General features: G+C 32.3%; 1 protein-coding gene across 1 annotated transcript; it reads left to right on the forward strand.

Annotated features, from left to right (window-relative positions):
- Positions 1–5,476: 5,476 nt before the first annotated feature.
- On the forward strand, positions 5,477–14,446 carry GALAK (galacturonic acid kinase). The gene is made up of 14 exons (XM_011021804.1): positions 5,477–5,763; positions 6,110–6,223; positions 6,342–6,413; positions 7,236–7,279; positions 8,075–8,225; positions 9,450–9,515; positions 9,706–9,785; positions 10,546–10,645; positions 11,269–11,429; positions 12,442–12,482; positions 12,578–12,606; positions 13,253–13,322; positions 13,436–13,525; positions 14,008–14,446. Exons 1-14 carry the CDS (start codon positions 5,731–5,733, stop codon positions 14,250–14,252), a joined length of 1,296 nt encoding a protein of 431 aa, XP_011020106.1. The 5' UTR covers positions 5,477–5,730; the 3' UTR covers positions 14,253–14,446.
- The last annotated feature ends 377 nt before the right edge of the window (positions 14,447–14,823 follow it).

Genomic DNA, 14,823 nt, shown 5'->3' on the forward strand with positions numbered 1-14,823 from the left:
TTTATCAATTTGATCCTAATTGTTTCAAAATATTATCAATCATTTATTACTATTCTATTGATGTTCATCATTATTTTTGCCAATCTTTCTTTGAACTATTTGGATCACATTAATAAAATTTATATCTTTTGAGAATGAGTATATAGGTTTAGGATTAGATTAAGACTAGTTAATTGGCTCGTGCTTTGTTATGGGCTGAAAGATTTTTTTTTATAAAAAATATGCATATGTTTTTTGCTATGAAGGAAAAAACTTAATCATATATCAAAAAACTAATGTATATATCTAATTAAATAAATTATGAATTATATATGTAAATAAATAAATAAAATTTGTTAACGATAACTAAAGATTAAATTAAAAGGTTAAGAGATAGATGCACATCAAGATAATGGATCATTAACTCATTTGTGTTTTTTAACTTCGTATTTTATAAATTAAATTTTATTTAACCAAAAAATAATAAAAGTAAACATGCTAGCAAATACTTGGGTTGGGTGGCCCAATGCTCAAGCATAAGAATACAATGGGCTATACTTACAAGACTTTTTTTATTGAACAAATAATTTTTTTGAAAAAAAAATACAAATTCCATCATCTTCTTTTTCAGAAATGAACCACTAGAGAGGTGGTTGAAAAATCAAGCAAATAGTTTTCTACACCAAAAAATCATTTTTTCAATCCATTTTAGCCTAAAAACTCTTTTAAACTCTTAAAAACCCTATATATTAGTTTGAAAAATCCCCATTTCATTTAAAAAACATATAATTAAACTGAAAAAATTAATTCTCCTCAACCTAATCTAGTTTTCCGATAATATAAATGATAAAAAAACATTTCAAATATAACTTTTCTTATCCAATGAAACTCATCGACACCAATAACAGTTTTTGATTGCTAATATATGACAATAAAAGACTTTCTCTCTTCTTTATTATTTTTTTATGACCTTTTCTTTTCTTTTTTGTGACAATGAAACAGATATTAATAGTTTACTAATTTGCGTTGTGCTATGAATTATATCGATTTTTTTAATGTAAAAAATAATATTCAAGCCACTAGAAACCATCTAGTATAGTTATAAAATCTATCCAACATATCAAATCTTTAAATCTCTTGATTTGACTCTTTACCTAGTCCAGGTTTAAAATCAACCCATGTGGGAGTAGATTCTATATGACCAAATAGATTTGATAAGTCCAAAAATAACCAAAATGATTGGTAAAAAGTATGGTTTGACTTTAAAATTAATTTCAAGATGATATTTTTTAATATTAAGATAATAATATATTGAATCAATCCGAGTTTTTACGGTTTAATGCATCAAAACCGTGACTTGGATAATGTACTCCACTAGGTTTACCAAATTTGTTTATTACGACTTTTTTATTTAATAATATGATAACAAAATTAGACACATACTAAAATTAAGCACTACCTAAATGTTATATTATTTGTTCGAGATGTGATAACTTTATAAAAAATAAATTAAAATAAATTTTGAAAACCAATTTAAGAGCAACTAAATGTAGAAGGATGAATTAAAATAAATAAAAAAAATTAATCAAAAGCATAAAAAAGAGGGTAAAATTAAAAAGAAAAAAGAAAAAAGGGCTAGCTCTTTTACTACTCATAAGAATAGTGAAAGGCTGGCTTACGCTATGCTATGGGTCGTATCAAAAATATTTTAAACATTAAAAAAAAAAATCAAAGTGATAGGAAAATATTTGACATTCTTGTTAAACCTGAGTCAAATTATCAACTTTGAAATCTCCTTATCCAACTTTTTATATAGCTTGAGTTTAAAATTAGCATGCCTTAGAGTTGCATTGAAATAACCTAATCAACCTTATAAGTCAAAAAACAACTCAGATAACTAGTAAAAAAGTAGTTTCACTTAAAAAATTAAGATAATGTTTTTAAAATATTGAGATAGTGATATATTTGATCGATTTGAGCTTTATAACTTAACTTATTAAACCCATGATGTGGGTCATAAACTTTACTAAGTTTAATAATTTTATTTTTTAATAATTTTTTATTTAATTATATAATAATAAAAATAAATGATTATAAAATTAAAAACTAATAAAATATAATAATATTTATTTAAAATTACAATAATCTTACGGGCAGGTGCTTGAATGCACATGTAAATAATAAAACACTAGTTGGGGTTTTATCCGGTATCTTTTAGTATAGTAAAGAATAATTGAAGAATTTTATGTAAACACCATCAATCAATATTAAATACACTTTTATAAAACACAATGGTACTTTAATACCAAAGACAGTTTGAATCTTATAGCAAAAACAGTCTGATTATGCTTATGCTCAATCAACATTAAAAAAAAATACATTTTAAAAAACAATTTTTAAAGGTTTTTCATTATTTTAAGTTTCAAAGGATTGTTGTTTTCTAATTAAATTAGCAGTAGTTTCGCAAATCTGAGTGGGGTCTCTTGAACGTCTGTCACCATACTGTTTTCTTTATCAGCAATTTGGAGATTGAGCTTTATAGCCAGATTGTGCTTGGAATGGAAAATGGAAGATTTCTTAAAATCTTTGCAGATTGGTATATTCTCCCTTTGAATCTCAATGAGATCAGTAACCATTTCAGGTACAAAACCAATCTAATGAAGACAAAAGGAGTACAAAAATCGCAACCAAATTGGTATGGAAATAATCATTCAATCAACAACTATCTACTCAAAAGAAAGCAAGAAACTTTTCAAAATTAATTGCATCACCTATTATAGTATAATGGAAATTAAATAGATAGCTAATGTGGGCCTAACTTTTTTTTTTTTATCATAAAAAATATCAAAATAATATAATTTTTTTTAAAAAAAATAGATTAAGATTCTGGATATTGAGTTGGATGAGGTTTATAAACTTTGTTAATTTAATAACATGATTAAAAATTAATATATTAATATCAAATAAAAAATAACAATTTAATACAAAAGTTTAGGTGTATATTATACACACACACAATATTCATAAAACATCTAAGCTCCAATTTGTTTTTTTTACTAGAAAGAAAAAAGTTTAGGTGGAGAAATTTTATAACTGGATTAAATTTTAATTAATTTAATAATATGATAAAAATATAAGAAAACAATAAAAAAATAAAAAATAAGGTCGAACAATAAAATTAAAAAAATATTTCAATCCGTATTAACTTTTCAAATTGCATGAACAAAATATATATATTTATATATAAAATACTATGCAAGATTTTATATATTAAAAATCTTATAAAAAATTAATTATTTAAAAAAAGATCAATCTATATAAAAATAAAAATAAAAACTCATAAATAAATTTTACCAACCTCTTTAAAAATAAAACATACCCATTATTATAAAAAAATAATTGAGATGGTTACAGAAAAACCACTCTAATCCATGATATATTGTGAGAAAGAATGAACAATAAAAAAAATGTTGATTTCTTTAAAGTAATTAAGAGATGGATTGAGATGGTTGCTTACGATGGTAACTGGAGACTTACATGATTGTTAATTTTAAAATTCATAAAATTAATTATGGTACGCGTAAACTGGTCCGAATACCTACATTAATTTAAAAAAAGAAAAAGGGATTGAGAGGGAACAAGATATAGAGGCATTGGATTAGCGATTAAAGTCTCACAAGGTCGGAGCAACCAAGTTTCGAATCTCCAAATTCAAAAATACTATATATGAAAAAAAGAGAGTAAAATATCAGCAACTGAAAATTAAGAAAAAAAAAAAGAAGAAGCAGCAATCACAATTAATCACATGAAAATTTTATTAATATAAATCATCATCATCATGAGCAAAACATCACTCTTAACAAAGCAATGCCCACAAAATCCTAAGAGATAAGCTTTGGCATCATCAAAACAAATAGAAGCCTACTTGCTAGAAAAACTCCAGACATTAGTGAGGAAGGAAAAAGCTTCAACAACATCTCATTGAAACCCATCAAACACTGTTTGAAAGATGGGCACAAGGATGGTCATAGCCCAAAAAACTCCATAATTTTGGAAAAAGGAAAATGAGATCCTAGTCTTAAAAAAAGGACCCTCACACTGTCATACCCTAGCTTTCTCTAACAATGGAGTAAAAACATTAGTTGTTTCCTTGCAAGAATCAAAACCCACTTCACAAGAAACAATCTTGAAATAATCCTCTAAACCAAACCTACCAAATCTAGTCTCGTCTTTATCTAACAACCTTAAAACCTCTTCAAAAAACTCAACCTCACAAAGCAAAACAAGTCCTCCATTACATTTAAACCCAAACTCCTCTTCTGTTTTCTTTAACAAACCTACAAAAACAGGCATGTGTAGAAACCTTGTAGGAATCAAGAACCTCTTTTCTTGCATCCCAACATAAACTGCAAGATACCCAGCTGGTGGTGTTTTCTTGGTTAGAGCCCCCGATTTTTGATGGCTTCTTCTCAGGGTTCCAAGACTCCTTAGCTTCCAACGGTGCATGAATAACTTGAACCTGACAATCTGACCGATCTTGTTTACCTTCATTGTCGCTGGATTTGCCAATGAGGAGAGGGTTGGCGTGATAGATAAAGTGAGAGTAGTTCGTATTCGAAGTGGAAAAAGAGAGTGCCAGAGACGAGTGAAATGCTCATTGGTATAAATTTAACAGGACTTGGCTTTAATTTCTATGACTGATTTGCCCTTCTTAATTTTCTTTATATGTTTTGTAGGGCTTGATTAGTCAAATCCTCGAAAAAGGAGTTTCGGTATTTCACTCTTTATTTATATATTATTTACTGGTATTTAGTGGAATATTTATTTTATTTGGAAGCTGAGTTAATTTGATATTAGATAAATTAACAAGGTAGATTTGGATTAATTCTGAAATTAAATCAGAAGCATGATTCATGATTGTCAAAAAAAAAGCACAAGGGTCACGAAAAGTCTTGTCAAAAAAAAGCACAAGGGTCACGAAAAGTCTCCATGGTGAGTGGAGCCAGCCCAAGGTTTGAAAGAAATTGGGTTAAAATCACGTGGAAAAGGAGATTTTATACCATCTAAGAAATATTCATTTAGTCCTTGTATTCCTGAACTGATTAAGCTCATCCTTGCACTTGTATAGTCATCTAAAAAAGTATTGAAAATAAAAGTCGAAGAAGGAAGCTTGTTCTTCATAATTTCACGTTAGATAGATGTGTAGTCACTTTTCTGCATTGCAAAGTTAGCAGAGATCATCTTTTTGCTCAAATGTACAAATTGGGTGGTAAGGAAAAATCATGTTCAACTTTTCTCATGCTTGAAGAGTGGATTCTCCTTGAAGTGATTTCATGTCAAGGGCAACGAACTCATGATGTCCTTGTTAGCTTTCATGTAAAGTAGAGAAAAAAGAGAGGGTAAAAGGTCAAATGCTGTCGGCTATCAATCTTGCAAAATGCGGTTGATACGATTAGTCATTTATTATTGATTACGTGCTTTGGTGTCAATGACACTTCAAATTGCTTCCATTTGATTACATCAAAGCTTAGCGACGCTTTAATTTTGGTTAGTAATATAGTCACCTCTGCCGCCAATTAAAGTTATTTTTCGTCCTTAAATTTCACTTTTCCTCCAAAAACGAAAGGTATTAACTGTGTGGATGCAAGTCATTTCGTCCAAATTTGTTCAGGCAATCTCTCTGTCGTATTGTGGCAGCCCAAATAATAAAAAAAAGAAATTATCTCCGAGTAAGTAAAAAACTCGAAAACAATGAGTGGAGTTTCTTGGCCTAGAGAAAATGAGGTAAAACTCTTGATTTTTTTGTTACAACGTGTGTTATTTCTCGATGGGGTTGCTTAAATTTGTCTGAATTTTTTTTTTTTTTTATAATTTAGCTTGATCCAATCGGAACTTTTTATGGGATTTATTTTTATGTTATTGAAATCTTGATTTGAGATATATAATTTAGCTTGATCCAATCGGAACTTTTTATGGGATTTATTTTTATGTTATTGAAATCTTGATTTGAGACAATGGTTTTTATGGTGTGGCATTTTTTGACTGAAAGATGCTGGCTTTTCACTCATTCCAACTTTCATTTGTTTTCTGTTGTATTGTTTTGATTTTTTTGAATGTTTTTGTTTTGCAGCTAAACGAAATAAAGGAGATTGTTTCTGCAATGGCTGGAAGAGGTCCTGAAGAAGTGAGAGTTGTGGTCTCTCCTTATCGGATTTGTCCACTTGGTGCTCACATTGATCATCAGGTTCTGTTTAATATACTGTTCTTAGTATTTTCACGGTGTTGCGATTGAAAATCAACATCAATAAGTTTTATCAATACTGGAAAAGATTGAAATTTGTTCTGCAATTCAATGCTAGCAGGGTGGAACTGTTTCGGCTATGACAATAAATAAAGGAATACTTCTGGGGTTTATTCCTTCTGATGATACTGAGGTAAAATCTTCCGATGGCATTCTCAGTCTATGACTTTATGAACTAGTGAGGGTTGATTGGGGATTGAGTCGGGAAATTGTATCTCTCTATGGCATTTATTTTGGAATGCAGTAGATCATAACGACAGTATCTAGGATTAACATTTCCTGTGATGATTTTGTAAATAGTATGGGGCGTAGAGTTCCAAAGATCACCTAGGCATTTGGCAATAAAGGTTTGAAACCCTTCAATAACATGATTGTTTTTCGTATCACACATCATAAGACCAAGATGCAAATGTGTTCCAAATGGGCATATGTTGTGGCTGAGAGTTCAAGCCACCAAGTGTTAGGGGGGCTGATTAGAGCAGCAGGCCGTTGTTTTTTAACCTGTACCACTGTAGATTCTGTGCCTTGCTTGTAGGGTCTTGCAATATTTGAGTCTTTACGTGCACAAATCTCAACTCAATAACTGTTGAGATTGGAGTAGAAAATTTTAGTTTTGTCCCCTCAGTTGCCAAAGAATATTGCTTTTGGCTATTGATGATGAGTAACCTAAGGGAAAATATGATGTCTACATAAGATCATGGTAATGGGGGAGCCTGTGACTTGAATTGTTCTTAGTTAAATGATTAGATTAAGGTGGGATGACACAGCATTTTGCTTTCTTAAGTTTGTTGTAATTGGATCTAGCTTATCAGATTGGGACAGCATTATCAATTTCTCCATCTGAAAGCTTCAAAAGTGTTTTGATGCTTTGCCCATGCAATTATCATCACATTCCTTTTCCTTAGCTGCTCTCAATGTCATTTTTCTCTTACTGCCCTTTCAACACTTGGTGTAGGTTATACTGCGATCAGGACAGTTCAAAGGAGAAGTAAGGTTCAGGTGTGGTTATTGTTCTTGTAATCACTTTTCATTTTCTGATGCATCTATAGCCCATTGCAGTAGCTAAAGCTTCTTAATTTACATTTTAACATCAGGTTTTTGCCATTCGTATGACACATGTCCTTGATTCAAACATATTTTGCCTATGAAAAGAGTTAATTCAACACTTCCAAGCTAGATGAGAGTAAAATAGTTTGTACATGTTCAAGAATGAAATTGGTTTACAAATTTTCATTTGCTTCTCCACAACGTAAATTTCTGACAGATATATGGAAATATCCATGATGGTACTTCAATGTACTTGACATGCATGATGTAATATAAGGGACTGCTAGATAAACACATACAAGAGGAATCCATCTCCTTAAAGAGAAGAAAGTGCCTTCCCATCTATCATTCTCAAGGGGACCTGCTCCACCATCAGGCCATCAAAAGCAACAGAATGTGTGTTTGTCTTTAGTTTGCATCTTGTGATTCAGTGACAATATACATTTGACTTATTCTTTCACTAAATACTGCTAGTGTATGAACATCTTTTGTGAGTTTATTATGTACTCCAGGGCTTCCAGAGTAACATGGTGAAATCATCAAACTGCCTTTGCCATTCAAATTTAATTGAATGTAAAAAAATTTATGGTTAGAAATTGTAGTTTACAACTTTATTTGCGTGTGTTCATCCAAGTACTTGCAAAATTTTCAATCACAGGCAAGTGGATTTTTAATTGCATCCCATTGCATTTCTTAGTAGCCTTACTCTGAATGATTTATATCTTGTATCATGCCTTGGGTTTATAGCGTTGATGAAGTTCAGCAACCCAGACCCATTAGGAAAAAAGGAGAGCCCCATGCAACTGATTCCCCAAAACTACAGGAAGCAGATAACTGGGGAAATTTTGCTAGAGGAGCTGTCTATGCACTACAGAGCAGGGGGATCTCTCTTACTCAGGTTTGAATATTTTGCTTTTGTACTCCATTAACTTCCATCAAATTCCAAATTAGGTTTCTAGGGTATTCACATTGTCCAAGCTAATCATTTTAGGTTGCTCATGTAGGCTCTCTTTTACATAGTTTATCAGAGAATCATAACATTCAGGCTCTATCAATAGCCATCATCATCTCATTAATTGATTTATAATTTCATAATTTCATACGAGGATTTCTTTTTTGTGCCCCCCCTCCCCCCCCCAATTATTATTAGTATTATTATTAATGTTGCTGCCGCTGCTGCTTTTGTTCTTGTTGAAAAGAAGATTAAGGTAGTGCTTTCATTGTATTTATTTATTATTTATTTCTGTCATTTTAGGTTTCATTGTATTTATTTATTATTTATTTCTTTTGCTTTTAACTTTTCTTTTATTGAACGTAGTGGTAAAGTTTAGAGGAGTTCTTTGTTTGTTTTGGATTTGAAAATGACAGCTAATAGTAAAATCTTAAAGAAATGACCTTGAGCTATTGATTGCTGACGATCCTGTTTGACACCTCCACTCTCACCACCATCCTGTAAATTCTCTAACTCCTTCCAGATAAGCCCAGGATTCCTTAAAGAGCTTTCATGAAATGAAGACCTTTCCAGGCCTCCTCAGTGAACCAACCATCCAGAAGAGGATAGGTAAACCAAGGATTGAAGGGGAAATGGCAGGAGGCATAATAAAAGAAAAAAAAGAAGGGACACGAAAATGGTTGAATAAAATAAAGATCAGAAAATTCCTTATGTGAAGCATACTGATTTTAGGGGAAAAACATTTTCTACTATTAAACATTAACAAATTGAAAGTTGCAATGATCTTTGAAGTTGTGCAATATTTGAAGAGTGATCTGGTCTGTGTGTACAGAGGAATTTTCTTTGACAACTTGTTTAAAATAATAGGGGGTCATTTATTGGCCTCATTGTGGTGTTCTCTTCCAGTATTTCTACAGGAGTTACAATCGCAAACATTCATCAGTATCAGCTAGCTGTTTTACTTTAATGCTTTTCTGGGGGCGTCTTATTCTTCATTTTGTAATTTATTTCCTTTTGTTCCCAATAAAATACTCTGAACAAATACTTGTTTTATATAAACATTCTGACTTAGCCATTAGTACAGGCTAAAATGCAGGGAGATGTGCCTTTTTATCTCTTGTAAGATTTTATATATTTCATTAACACAAAATGACTTCTAAAACACCACAGGGCATCACAGGATACATATGTGGTTCTGAAGGTCTTGACAGTTCAGGCCTTAGCTCTTCTGCCGCTGTAAGTGTGGTTTTAATTCTTTGCCTTTGATGCCAGTTGCTTCTATACCTTCCCATGTTATCTTTTCTTCCTCTTCCTTCAATGTATTATCTCCCACTAGCATTTTGAGGCGTTATCTTCTTCTTCCCTATCCCTGTCAAGAACTTCCCAGTTTTTGCTCATGATATATCTGTATTGGTATATTTGACAGGCTGGAGTTGCATACCTGCTGGCTTTTGAAACTGCAAATAAGTTGACCATGACTCCCACTGAAAATATTGAATATGATAGGTAGGTTTCTGTAATACTAGTATCTGCTAATTGATTTGTTGCATGTATGTCTTGTTGCTGACTGGAGCATAGCCTTAATGAACTTTGAATTTGGTGAACCAATTGACATCTACCTTGACTTGACATCTCATTATAACTCAGCCAGCTAATCAAAGTAGAGAAAACTTTAGTTGCTTTTTAGTGGCTCTCTCCTTCAGTTTTGATTGGATTAGGCACTATGAGGTCCAAAATTTTGCACCCTCATCTTTGTCCATATTTTTTTTTCAAGATTCTAGTGGCTCCTTTGTGTCTATCTTTCAGTTGTCATAGTATCCTAGTATTTTCATTATCATATCTGGGGGAAAAAGAGTGATGAATATAATTTAAGAAACTATTTCTATAACCAGAGAAATAGCATTGAGAAAAATAAATGACTGTCGCTATATACCATGCAGCATCTTTTAAGAATTTTGGCTTGATAGTTGATGTTGCATTCTATGAAACAGCTCTAGACCAGGACCCTTTAACTTCCTGAAAGAAGCATCTCTTTCATGGGTGTGTACGGCCTTCTGCCTGCTATATCCTTGTGTATACCTCCTAAATGTAGGAATATCCCTATCCTTCGTGATATGAATGAATGTTTGTCAAGTACTGATTGTTGCTTACTCCATACTAACTCAGCTGCTCTGATTTAGATGCGATAGACTCTCTGAGCCATCAAAGCACCTCAGTTCTTTCAAAGTTTTAGGCCTCTACAAATCTTACTATTCTGAACTTACAGGTTGATTGAAAATGAATATTTGGGTCTGAAAAATGGCATATTGGATCAATCGGCAATATTGCTTTCAAGCCATGGTTTCCTTACACACATGAACTGCAAGGTAATGATTGGATACATGTGCCTGTATTCTATATCTTTAAGCAACACACCCTCTAAATTTTCAGATTGCAGAATGAAATTTTATTTCTGTGATTTTAACTACATTTTCCCTGTTTATCTGATGGGCTTGTTGTAAGTTGAGCATCATTTAATTTCATGGCTTCATACCACCTTCATAATAGCAAATGGTAGTTGTAAATTGAACCAAGTCTTGTTTACCACAGCAAGTGCCTTGTGTAAATGATCATGTGGTGCATTTCTACATAGTTAAAATTAATCCTAAAAAAATTTATATAATAGATCTGAACTCAAATGCATCCTCGTTAAGGTTTCATCAATATGTCTTGCTATTTTAGTTTGGTGTTTTGAGAACCTCTACAGTCACTGAATCCCATATTATTTTCTGCATTACGGAGATGGACATTTTTCTTGAATGATTATTTTGCCTCTGTTGCAACAATTATTCTTTGCAGATTTTGTTTATGACTAACTAATGTCATTACTTAGTTTACCTGAATTTGCAAAAGCACATTGCTAGCTGCTTTCTTTGAAAAAAATGTCATTTTGCGCTCTTTCTTTATTTGATACCAACACATTGTAGCATTTGTCTTGTTCAATTGATAGACTAAAGAACACAAGCTTGTTCCTTCACCAAAGCAAGGCGACTTCCATAAATCCTACAAAATATTATTGGCATTCTCAGGCTTGAGGAATGCCTTGACTAACAGCCCTGGATATAATCTTCGTGTGGTAGAGTGCCATGAGGCTGCTAGAATTCTTCTCAAGTATGATTCTTTTCGCTTCTGAGATTAAATGGCTCTTTTAATATTGTGTCTACATTTTGTTCGTGCGTAAGGTGATTGTATACCCTGTTTCAAACCTTCCAAGACCATGATGCTGGAGGACTAGTAATACAATACAGGGGAAAAAGAAGAAAATGAATGGTAGAGGACTAGTAAACACAATACATAGAAAATTTGTTTCAGGAAAAATATACAAATGAAGTTATGTCTTTTGGGATTTTTAATTTTTTACTCTGTATCCTATTTGTGATTCCCCCCCCCCTTTCCCCCTTTAGTGGCTAAAGCAGCTCCGGTCTGGGATTCAACATTGTTCCTTTTATATTTATTAGTTGTGTTTGGTTCCTATGCAGGAGGACCATCTATGTATCAAGTCAATTTGTTGTTGAAGAACAAAAACTTGAATTTTTTTAGTTATTAGGAAACTTGAATTTTTTAGTTATTAGGAATTCTGTTAGTTAGGAATTTTTAGTTTGATTTCCTAAAAGTAGTTTTGTTTAGGACTTGTTTTATTCATAGTTTATAATTTCTTTTGCTAATCTGGTGCCTATATGAAAACACCTACCATATCTTTCGGGATGTTTCTTGAATTCAGGCAGTTATGACATGACTTTACCTCTGCAAATGTGATCTAATAGGAATGCTTGTGTTTGGAATGGGCTTCTTGAAATCTAGTTGACATAGTATCTCCTAATTGATTATTATTGTTTTTCCTTTGTTCCTTTACTGCAAACACTTCTTGATTACCTTTACATTATCAAGAAAAAATACTTTTCTTTCTAACATATGTTCATGGATTAACTAGTCACTTTTCCCAAAGAGTTCAGTCTCTTGCTCACCAGGTTATGTTGAAATTCATTAAACACGACCTCCCAATTTCCTGTGAAGGTTTTTTTTTTTTTACTTTGTTAAATATGAATTTAACAAGATGATATGAACATGCAATTCCTCTTCTTTCATGCTTATTGTTTTTGTGTTATTGTTATCTGATTAACAGAGCCTCTGGAAATGACAACCTGGAGCCTCGTCTTTGCAATGGCTAGCATCTTGACTCTTTTTTTTCCATTTTGAATTCGATTCTTCTTTATTTTCTTGCATTGTAACTTTGATTGCCATCCTCTTTTTTCTAACAGTTGATCCAGAGGCATATGAGGCTCACAAGGTAATTGAATTAGAGTTGACTATTTTTGTGCATAAATTTTTTTCATTCATCAAGTTGTCAAAGATAATGATTTTAAAGCATGTTTTATCACACAAGTGTAAGTGCCGTTGCTCCAATTCATCTGGTTCCAATTTTTTCCATGTTTCTTGGCTGTTGCATTTTGACTTCAAGCTGAATGCAGACTGCCAATCATTTTACTTGATTGATTCATGTTCAATACAGCTGAAATAAAATGACCTGGCAAAAGTGTGGAGGTGTAAGATGAAAGTGAATTTTCTGTCACACATATACATGACAGATGAGCTTTGTTTGTTGCTGAAAGGAAAAGAACATTTAGGTTAAAAATGACCCTTTTCCATTTTATAGTTTAATGTTGAATAAAACATGTAGAAATTTTGATCAGATGTGATAATTGAAATTCAGATTTCTGCCTCCTTTTTACATTAGCTGATTTTGTGATTCCTTCCAGTTATCAATATGTTTACATATTTCATCATAAATTTTCTCATGTGCATGTAGTTCCCTTGTTTTTTTTTCCTTGATAATCAATGTATAAGAAGAGACTAATACATTCTTACAAAAAGTAATCCAGTATAACAGTTTGTAGATAGATTTGTGTCTAATCTGTGTTTCTCTGTGTCTGCAGGGCTTATTAGAACCCAATCTAGCGAAAAGGGCAGAACACTATTTCTCAGAGAATATGCGGGTTATGAAAGGTACTGCTCCATCGACTTGCTTTCATAAATTCATAGCAAGCATATTCCTTTTTTCATATTCACCTTTTAATTTTGTGCTAAATCATAGCTAGTTAACCTAATAAATATCTCAGGTCTTGAAGCTTGGGCTTCTGGCAACTTGGAAGATTTTGGAAAGCTCATCTCAGCCTCTGGTTTAAGTTCTATTCAGAACTATGAATGTGGTATGACCTGAAATAATTTTTGGGTTTTAGATGTCTTGTCTGCCAATCCCAAAGCCACCTTTTTTCTGAACAAAAAATGAAAAAAAGGAAAGAATTGTTTGGTAATAAGAATATTATCAAATTGAATCATTTATTTATTTATTTTTAATTATCCAAGTCATGCATTTAACTTTCTAGATGCACTGTTGAGAGCAGTTTGTCAGAACTGGCCTTTTAGGCTGGAATAACTTTTAAGCATTAACTCATATAGCAGGAAAAAAATGTTCTATCCTGAAGGGTTAAGGATGGAATATGATACAGATGGAATGTCACAAAATCACTAGTGTTGGTTTTATTAAGAAAGGATTCCTTGACCTTTGAGGGTACCTTGACTCAAAGGAAATGAAAAGAATCTATCTTAGTTAATGATCTGAAGTTTTAATATTTAAGTAGTAGAACTTAGCAAATTGAATTCCACTCATTACAATTCATACTTTGTTTAGGTTGTGAGCCACTGAAACAACTGTATGAGATTCTTCTGAGGGCACCTGGTGTATATGGAACTCGTTTCAGTGGTGCTGGATTTAGAGGTTGTTGTCTTGCATTTGTAGATGCTAATCTAGCAGAAGAAGCTGTTACTTTTGTTACAGAAGAATATCGTAAAGCCCAACCTAAACATGCTAGTCAAATCTTCACACAGAAGGCTGCATTGATATGCGACGCAGGTGACTGTGCTCGCGTAATATGACCTGAGTTAGTTTTTTGGCAATTTAATGCCATGCTTCCATTTATTCATTGTTAGCATGCAACTTTGTTTCATTTATACAATTCGTTATTTGGCTCCTTCTCCTTTAATGTACGAGGTTTCAGTATTGCATGTTTGTTTGCAGCAGATATTGAGTGTGTTCTGCCACACAATATAAGCATTTCATTTTTCTTTAATGTTTTGGGTGAATACATAGATATTTGATTTAGTCCATAATGTGTGTTTATAGTGCTGAAAATGCTGATGGTAGTCAGTGGGTAATTAGCTGAAGCCAGGCATCATTGCAGAAAGCTTGGAATTTAAGAAATTAAAGCTTTTCCATATCATGGTTGCTTGCATATCCGAGGGGTACTGATATTTCTAGCAGGAGGCATGTGTGAGGTTCACCACAGGTGAAGCATATCAGTCGCTTTTGAACTTTTTAGCATGACATCACATACCATTATGTGCTGGAGATGCAATGAATAATTTGACCTAGTTTGAGAAGGATTCAAAACAGAGAAACCATCAATGTCCCCTCGCTTTTCTAGACTCACCTGATATTTTATTTTCC

This window comes from Populus euphratica, unplaced genomic scaffold, assembly GCF_000495115.2.
Source record: "Populus euphratica unplaced genomic scaffold, PopEup_1.0 scaffold20.1, whole genome shotgun sequence".
Taxonomy (NCBI): domain Eukaryota; kingdom Viridiplantae; phylum Streptophyta; class Magnoliopsida; order Malpighiales; family Salicaceae; genus Populus; species Populus euphratica.

Excerpts from the sequence above, each read along its gene's own strand:
- GALAK (XM_011021804.1), top strand. The coding sequence starts at position 5,731 with ATGAGTGGAGTTTCTTGGCCTAGAGAAAATGAG. Across the intron at positions 5,764-6,109 it reads CTTGGCCTAGAGAAAATGAG|CTAAACGAAATAAAGGAGAT; the intron begins GTAAAACTCTTG and ends TTTGTTTTGCAG. Across the intron at positions 13,526-14,007 it reads TATTCAGAACTATGAATGTG|GTTGTGAGCCACTGAAACAA; the intron begins GTATGACCTGAA and ends TACTTTGTTTAG.